Raw genomic sequence first — 9,957 nt, 5'->3', positions numbered from 1 at the left:
TATAGGGGCTTTTTTTTGGATTGGAGAATTTGGAGGTAATTTAAATAAGTTGTTGTTTAAATATAGGGGCTTTTTTTTTTATTCCAATCCAAAAAAAAAAAGTCCTATATGTCTTTTGTTTGTTTGTGTTTTTTAGATGTCACTTTCTAAGCAAGTTGTACTTTCTAAGTTGGTTCTAAGTTACAACAGAAAGTAGACTTTCTAAACCATTTTTAGCCGATTTAGAAAATCTTTTTTATACTAGTGCAATTTTAATACTATGCATTTCAATGATTAGATAAATAGAATCTCAAAAACATGTGCCAAGAAGAATACCCTAAGTCAATGGTAGAGCCAAGACTTCAGCTTTGGGGCTCAATTTAATTTAAAAATTGATCATATAAAAATAAAATTTAATAATTTTGAAAAATTAATTCCATGCCTTATAATTAATTAAAGGCAACATTTTTGTTTTATTATAATAGTTGAAAATTGCAGCTAAAAGTGTGAAAATTGTTGTAAAAAACTAAAAGTAACATTTTTAAACTTATACTTATTCCGGTGTTATTTGTTATAAAAGGTTATAGGTTTTGCACTCTGTAGTCATACTTTTCAAAATCTATTGTTTATATTTTAAAAATAAGCAATAGTTTACATATCAATATGTTGCAATAATTTTAAAATGTTGTCTATCATATAATCATAATAATAGGTAGTTAAGAACTGTTGTATGTATATAAAATAGAAAAAAAATTAAGATTAAGATTTCTATCTATATCTGGTGTTTGAACCTCGAGCCTCAAGGAATCAAGGAAGTTAAAAATAACTTTTACCACTTTTTCAAATTTACTATCATATCATTTGGTGTAAATTATTTTATATATAGATAATTTTTTTAAAGTGATTTTTTAATTTAACTAATTAATAATTTAATAAATCAATCAATTAATTTTTTAATTAACAAAAGTATAGCAAAAAATATTAAAAAGTGTAAAAATAAATGGCTTTTATGTATAAAAACACAATACGCAATGATTATTAAATGTTGTAAAAAAAAATTTAAAGGTAACAATTATGTAATTGTTGCCTATCAAAAAGGAAATAGTTTTTAAATGTTGTAAAAAAAATCATTTTATTACTTATTTAAAAAATACAATTCAACAATTTAAAAGTATTGCTTATTCTATGTTAGGTAACATTTTTCAAGTGGTGTCAAATATTTGTTGTTTAAATTAATAATCAATTGCAATGTTTGAAAAATGTTCCTTATTTACACATTAAACAATACTTTTAGAATTGGTACGAAGCGTTAGAAGCAAAAAATGTTATAGTGATTGTGATGTCATGTTTTGAAAAATCATTGAATATGAAATAAAAATAAAAAATTTTAAAAATTATTGTGAAAAAGATGGGTTTGATATTGAAAATGAAAAGTAAACAATGACATTGTTTTATAAAATTAATATTGTTGTTTATTAGGTTTAAGACTTAAGACTAGAGTTTAATAGGCTTGAGTGAAGTTATTGTATCTGAAAAAGTTGAAGTTAAATAAATTTGAAGGATATTGTCAATATATTCAAATACAATATATATATATATATATATATATATATATATAAGGAAATTCGTTTTCAAATAAAAGAAAGAATACTGACACATATCAAATACGTAAATAAAGGACCAAAGATATATGAGCGAATATCTTTCATATATATATATATATATATATATGAAGATAAATATATGTGCATTTTTTTATTGCCGTGGGCTTAATACTGCGCTCAGCTTTTTGTTGATAAAAACAAAAACTTGTGTCAATGGTTTTCTCCCTCAGACCCATGAAAAGGACGAAACAAAAGAGGTTGTCCTAGATTTCTCTCTCCTGTATGACTACCCAATTTCTGTGTTTTCATTCTTCCCTATAGTTACTGGATCATTCCACACATTTTCATTTGTTTCACTTTTCTCCCTCACACACAGGGAGTCAGACTTTTTAAATTAGTGGGACAAAATGTCAAAACTTTTCCTATGTACTTACGTGAAATTTCACTCAACTAAGGAGTGCCAAAGCAAGAAGTTGGGGTAGAATTCTAGTACGGATGCATTCCCTCCTTTCAGTGTATTGAGGTCAAACTTTTATTCTTGAATTACTTTGAAGGATAACAGTGATAGTATCTAATAATAAGAAGAAAAAATTATTAATCTTAAGTAGAGTGTCCACCGTTCAGTCATAGCCTGTTTGATTATTAGAAAGATTGTTAATGGAATGGAATGGAAATGGCAATTAGGTTTGGGTAAATATTTCCTTATATTTTCGAACCTATGAATGACAATTAGGTTAAAAGATATTAAGCTTGGAATGCGTCTAATCAAGCGACTTGTGCTATTTTGATTAAGTAAACTATTCTCAACCATTCTTAATATAAAGAGTTTGATAGGGGCTGTTTGTTAAAATAGAATCCAAATCCATGGTGGTTTCTGGTTTTGTTGGATCAATAGCCTAGCTTGCAGCATGGCAATAAGAGAATTAGTGTGAGTGTACGCTCAGTATGAAGTTTGAGATTTCACAGATCAGGAGAGAAATGAGTGAGAATGATGAAAGGAAGAATAATAATAGTGCCAAAATGCATATCAAGCAGCATCTGCATCAGCATTAATTATTATTTTGCACAGGAGCACTGATTCCTCCGCTTGCTGCGGCATTCATTACAGATCACAAGATAAGGCTAATGTTGGTTGTGGCTGTGGCTTCGTTGGCTTTGACAGTGTTTGGATATGTGGGAGCTGTGTTGGGAAAGGCTTGTATTTTGAGAACTTGTGTGAAGGCTCAAGGCTGTATTTGAAGGGTGGATATAGCTATGGCAATCATTTTTGGGTTAACCAAGTTCTTGTGGATTGAGCCTATAATTTGAATGAAGTAATTTGCTTTATTTTGCTGTATGAGGTCAGGCTCTCAACATGAGAATCTTAAAAAAATGATGTTTCATTCTCTTGTGTTGAAGTATAATGGGATATTGTTGTGGGGAGAGAAGTGATCATTTTAGTCGGTGACTGATGCAAGAGAGACTATGGGAGCCATGGCTCCCTGAATTTTCAAATTTTATTTGGTATTATATAGGTGGTCTGCATTTCTGTCCCCCAAAATTTATACAAATTTTATGCCATAAATGCTTTTCAATCCTAGTCCTCCTCATTACTAAATCCTGGAACTGCTTTGGATTTTAGTGATCTAATGTAAAGAATTTATCCTAACTCAAAAGTACTATGATTGAGGGTATGTTCAAGTAAAACATAGGCGAGTTTATTCCAGTATACTAGGTTTAAAATTTTATTCTTAAAATACTCTGAAAGATAATAGCAAACAAAAGCTATTTTTTTTATTGCTCACAGCTATCTTTCAATTGGAGGCAATCTTATTCGAGACAAGATTAAGTATTAAATGCGAGCACCTCTTTTAATGAAGATTCAAATCTTGGCTCACCATATTGGGAAAGACTAGCCCCTTCCACTAGATCTAACCCCATTGGTCAACAAAAGCCCATTAAATAAGACAAAGAGAGGGAAGAATGGTACAATTTGTTTGATAAAGAATAATATATAATGATTAATGCCTCTTCTCTATTCTTACTTTCTTTTGCCTTTTCCTCCTTGTCTATTAGCTGAAAACAGATGTATTGAATTATGCTAAACACAGATGTATTCTTAATTTCACTTATTTTTATAGTTTGTAATTATTTTTTCGTAATTCGATACCCTTTTATAATTTATAGTTATTTTTTATTAATCCCAAGAGTTGAAACGAACAATCACTCAGCACCAACTTGCGAAGCTTTATCATGATTTCACAAAAATGAAAAATGATTCTTATCATTTATTTTATTATAAATCCTATCGTATTAAGGTAGTATTTCTTAAAAATATGCAATTAATACGTGTTCTTGATTCTTGGATTTAAAAAAATATGATCCTATTAACTTCAGGCGTTGATTAAGAACAAAAAGGAATATGGCTTTGTTACGTGACTCTTGAGCACCTGCAGCTACTTCGAACTTCAGTGACGAGAGATGCAAACAAATCATCAGGAAACTTTCTCCCGATCAGAATCTTAACTTGTTGATTGTGCTTGTGCATAAAATATTATTTGAAAAGATTATTGATCCTGTCGTGACATACTCCAGTTTTGACATAAATCCGAAAGGAATTAAACTCACAATTATTGTAAGTTTATATTCTCAGGAAGATATTCTGATTCTGAACAATTTTCCTTCATGCATACAAATAGACACTATTTTCTGGATATTTTATAGTCAAAGATGAGTACTGAAATAATAGTTAGCTTCATTTATTTAAAATTAACTCAGTTTTTGTCCTTTGAGAAAGACAAAGTGAAGAACTTCGAAATAATATTCCCAATCCTATATCATTTGGCTGATGCTATAACCCAAAAAGTCTCCAGAAACGAACCTACAAATAAATGAATCACCTCATCAATAACACTCATCCCCCAGAATTTTCATCCCTTCTCATTATAAGTCCTTGAATCTCCACACCCTTTCCTGCAATCTTAAGCCAAGAAATCTTTGATTTTTCTTCTGAGTTCTTCAGCTTTCTTGAGCTTCTTTGATCTTTCCTCTTCTTGTCTGCCATGGCCGCCATTTTACCCTGTGGTTTGGTATCCCTCAACCATGTAGGAGTAGCTCCAAGCCCAATCCAACCAAATTATGAAGATGATCATGAACAAACCACCCAAACTCCAAAGGAAGAAACTGGTGAGCGCGACTACTCTCAAAGGGGTCAATGGCTTCGTGCTGCAATATTGGGAGCCAATGATGGTTTGCTTTCAGTTGCTGCACTGATGATGGGTGTAGGAGCTGTTAAAACAGAAGCCAAAGCAATGGTGCTTTCTGGTTTTGCGGGGGCAGTGGCAGGAGCTTGCAGTATGGCAATAGGAGAGTTTGTATCAGTGTACACTCAGTATGATGTTGAAGTTGCACAGATGAAGAGGGAAATGAGTGAAGATGATGAAGAGAAGCAGATGGAGAAGATAAAGGATGTGAAACTGCCAAATCCATTTCAAGCAGCATTTGCATCAGCTTTGTCATTTAGCGTAGGAGCATTGATTCCTCTGCTTGCTGCTGCATTCATATCAGATTATAAGATAAGGCTAATGGTGGTTGTGGCTGTGGCTTCACTGGCTTTGATAATGTTTGGATATGTGGGAGCTGTGTTGGGAAAGGCTCCCATTTTGAGGTCATGTGTGAGGGTTGTGTGTGGAGGATTGATAGCTATGGGTATCACTTTTGGGTTGACCAAGTTACTGGGTTGTCGTGGATTGCAGCTTTATGAATGAATTGTGACCAACCCATTTCCTTATTTTCATTGAATAAGGTTAGTTTCTCATGATAAGAATCTAACCAAGTTACGTTCTATTCTTTGTTTTATAATTATAATATTGAAAATATTAGTTGCTGTTATTATCAGTTAATTAGTTACTGTTAGTGATTATAGCAGTTAGAGGGTAGGTAAGGGTATTATATGAGAAATTATACGATTAAAGGCCTATATATAGGACTACCTATGTAAATCAATCTATGGTTATCCTAAATGAGAATCTTTCAGCATATCATTCAGTAATCCATCTTGTCTCTCTCTGTTCTCTCTCTCTCTCTCTCTCGTCTCTCTAAAATCTCTCTTCTCCTGTGTTCTTCTCTCTTCTTTCCCTCTATTTCTCTTTCTTTCCGGGTTACAAACATCCAACACTTTCCTTGTTAGTTGTCATCATTGAATTCTATTTTATCTAACTAATAAATGTTGATCATTAACTGATTATTTGTTAATTGATGTCAGTGAAAGATTACATCTTTGATCATTATTCAGTCTCATAATGTAATGCTGCGACATACAAATTCACTTTCCTCTTTCATGATTGATTGCATTTTCCTCTTTTCCTTTTGAAAAAAATAGAAGGATAATGGGATGTTGAATTGAACAGAGAAATCATTATTTCAGTGACCAGAGGTAAAGAATATCAAAGGAATGTGCCAAAAAAAAAAAATCCCTTTGGGTGACATTTAGCATGTAGTTATCAGCATTTCTTAAGTATTTGGAAATTAAAAATCCCTAAAGAAAAATTAAACTTGATATACATATGCTATATAATAAAATACACAAAGCCACAAGTAACAACTCATACATGGAAGTGACAGATTACAGTAGCTTTGCAAATGAAATGATATAAATATTCTTGAAAACCTTCAAATTGGGCCCTTGAAGGCTTGAAAGTTGAAATAAATGTTTTCTTTTCTTTTTTGGGTAAATAATGATAAGTGTATCTCCAAAACATTCACGAGTTTAGGTGATGGTGAATTGTCATCCAACTCTAAAGCTTAGATCTTGGAGTTGCATCCTCAATGGTTCAGAAGGCCATAATACACGAGACATGGCATTACATCTTCAGTAAAGTTGTCAAGGACCAGAGTTCATGAGGGAGAGAAATCAAGGAAGAAGTGTCATGCTGAAAAATCTGACGCATGGCATTACATCTCTGCCTAATTTCCAATCACACTGAGCCTCACCTTTTGCATTTGAAACACCTCTGGTTTGGGGAATCCAGTAATTAAAGCAACGAAGTTCTGACCCATTGGAAATCCAACACTCACGTTAGGTTGGCAAGGTTCCCCATACTGCTCGTGACATTATTATCCAAGTCCGTAGCTGATATTTTAAGTTGGCGTGGTTGGGAAGAAAGGCGTTGGCAGGTGTTGAAAGATTTGGAAAGAAGCTAATTGTCAAGGTAGTCAGATAATTTTGGCATCCTTTGATAAATTTTGGTACCCATTGGAAAATTTGGAAAGCATTCCCAAACTTGACCAAGCCCTCCTTTATGTCTGTTGTCCAGTGATAGTAGTTGTTGTGCTGATGTAGTTGCCGTTGCAGATAACTTATTTTGAAGTTTTTGGTCTTTGTGCCTTGGTTTGAAGACAATTTCTGATTACCCAAAGGTCCCTAGTGTTTAGCTGAATTTTTGGTACTTTAAGCAATGTCAGTGTAAGATTTTCTGTCCAGGACCATTCTTTTTTTTTTTTGGGTGAAGTTGAACTCATAAAGCTGTGTTCTTGATCTTAGGACAATAGTTGATCTTTTTATGCTTACTTGTTCAAGTTGTAATAGTTTATCTTGATATATATCATATATATGTAACACAGCAGAGCATTCTTAGAGCTGCTACTTGCCTACTTTCTCTGTGAATTTTCTTCTTCTTCCTTTTCCAACACGGAAACATAGGAAAAAATGATCTTTGTGGGATTGTGCATGAAAGAAATCAAGGAAGAAAACCTCACCTAAAAAACTATAAACCCTTGAGAGATGTGAGTGATCGTTGTAATGGCTACAAGCAGCAATATTTCTGCACCTTCTCCATTTTTCACGGTAGAAAACTATCGTGTGGTCCGTGAAGATGGAAGCAAAACTTAGGGTTCTGCTACTGTGGGAAGCTGTTGGGTCAGACTTTGAAACCGCATTTCTAGAGAATCCAACCTTGAATCAGCTCAAAATGTACGAAGAAAATGTCTGCAGAAAATTTAGAGCATTAAGTAGTCTTCATTCAATAGTAAATGAAACTGCTTTTAGTAGTACCATGGCATGCAAAACAGTAAAGGACGTTGAGGAGAAGTTGAAGTCAGAATTTCAAGGAAATGAAAAGACGAAGCAGATACAGATCTTCAATTTGAGGAAGGAGTTTGAACTTCTCAGAATGAAAGAGACTGAGAATCTTAAGGAGTGCATTGATAGAGTCATGAAAGTTGTTGATCAAGTGAGGCTAATGATTTCGGGTAAAAAGTTACACCCCACACACACACACTCTTATGTAATCTACATCCCATTTTACTTTATTTGTAAAACTTGCATACAACAACTCATACACTCTTAAGACATTGACGTAGAAGATGACATAAGCATTGTAACTGAAATGTCGTAACTACTCTTCAAAATCTTTAAATGGGCTCATTGAAACAGTTCTTTCCGTTTTTGGTAAATGATGCCAGAAATATACAGAATGCAAGACGTGCATGGCTCTGCATAGCTTGAAATCAATTGGAGATTGTTACCGAGTTTAAGCAGTTTTACAGCTGTAACTGATTAAGTTAATCTGTAATTATCAATGCAACACGTCATTTGGACTTACTCATTCTCTCACTCTTTCTATTTTGCTATCTATTTGGATTTCAATTGAGTATAATTGAATGTTAAAAAAATAAATTGATATAATTGATTTTGATTATAATTAATTATGTTATAATGTTATCATGTTTGGATATTATTTTTCAGAAATTAATTTTGATAAAATTAAAGATGTTTGGATGATTTAATCAAAATTAATTTTAGATGTGCAAATTATCATAAAAGACATTGTCCTTTAAGATATTAATATTAATATAATTGCATATAATATTATTAAAGTTGTTAAATTCTATTTAACAAATAAAATATGCATAATATTGATCCAGTTGATGTTTATATAATATTTAATATATATATATATATATGATTAATTATGAAAATTTTTTTTTTTACCAACAATTATGAAAATTATATTTGAAAATCATATTAAAATTTACACACTCACTCCCAAACATATCAACATGAGATGGGAAGGCGTGATTTCTTCACTCTAACTGCACGTAATTTTCTCTTAAATAAAGGCTCTCAAACAGAGATGAGAAGATGTGATGTCATTGTGAGGGAACTTTTCAGTTTTTTGAGTGGTGTTCACAAGCCAAGCAATGCCACCGCCCCCACAGGGGTATGTTTGAAAATTTAACCATTATGACAAAATAATGATGACACCAAGAGTTATACGTGAAAATTGAAAAGTGATCCTATCAGCTTATACAAAAATTGAGTTTCTGAGATAAAATCAAATTTTTTTTAAAAACAAAAGGGGCGTTTGGGTTTCTTTTCTCAAAGCCATGGTGCCTGTTTGGATAAAGTTTTTAATCAATTTTAGAGGTTAAAATCATAGTTTTATGAACATTTATTTGAACATCCCTATTGTACATGTTAAAATCAATTATATACCTAAATTTACGTTTTTCTAAAAAGATCTAAATACCCATTATACATGCAAAAATCAATTTTGAACCTAAAATCATATTTTTCTTTAAAATAGCCAAACACATTTATATATGTCAAAATCAATTATAAACTCAAAAATATGATTTGTAAAATAATTTATGTGAATTTTAGATAAATTTTTAAAAATATAATTGAAATATAAATTGAAAAGTAATTAATAGTAGCTTATAAGATAACTATAATTTTGGGCTCATAATTGATTTTGGCATGTATGGAAGCGTTTGAATATTTTTTAAGAAAATCATAATTTTGTATTCATAATTAATTTTGGCATGTATGATGGGTGTTTAAATTTTTTTGAAAAATATGGTTTTAAATTCATAATTGATTTTGATATGTAGCAAGAATATTTAGATATATTTTCACAGAACCATGATTTTACTTGATTTTCAATTATGCTTCTCAATTCTACTTTTTAATTTTGATTAAAATTAATTTTATAAATTAAGTATGTGCCTATTTGGATTAGAATTGGATATAATTGATTATAAAAATAATTAATTAATATGATTAATTTTAATTATAATTAATTATGTTATAACCCAATTTATTTAGATATTAAAATTAATTTGAGCTATACAAATTTTCGCAAGGGACGTTACTTTTTAAAATTAAATTATTGATAAAGTTATATTTAATATTATTAAATTTGTTAAACTTTATTTAAGAAGTAAAATATATTATTTAACTATAAAATTAAATTTAAAAGCAATCTCTCAGAGCTTATTTTAAAATGTGACTCTACCTCAATAATTAATTATAACTTTTTTTGCTGTTTGAGTATTTTTTTCAAAACTCAATTATTTAGGCCCCAAAATTGATTAATATAATAATCCAAATAGG

The 9,957-nt window shown here is 31.0% G+C and overlaps 1 protein-coding gene across 1 annotated transcript; it reads left to right on the top strand.

The window, feature by feature from the left end:
• The first annotated feature begins 4,176 nt into the window (after positions 1 to 4,176).
• LOC129298516 (vacuolar iron transporter homolog 2-like) lies at positions 4,177 to 7,049 on the top strand. The gene is made up of 2 exons (XM_054936934.1): positions 4,177 to 5,367; positions 6,335 to 7,049. Exon 1 carries the CDS (start codon positions 4,625 to 4,627, stop codon positions 5,327 to 5,329), a length of 705 nt encoding a protein of 234 aa, XP_054792909.1. The 5' UTR covers positions 4,177 to 4,624; the 3' UTR covers positions 5,330 to 5,367; positions 6,335 to 7,049.
• The last annotated feature ends 2,908 nt before the right edge of the window (positions 7,050 to 9,957 follow it).

This window comes from Prosopis cineraria, unplaced genomic scaffold, assembly GCF_029017545.1.
Source record: "Prosopis cineraria cultivar Desert tree isolate PC_DT_omini unplaced genomic scaffold, ASM2901754v1 PC836, whole genome shotgun sequence".
Lineage (NCBI taxonomy): Eukaryota > Viridiplantae > Streptophyta > Magnoliopsida > Fabales > Fabaceae > Prosopis > Prosopis cineraria.
This window is presented reverse-complemented; position numbering and strand designations above follow the sequence as displayed.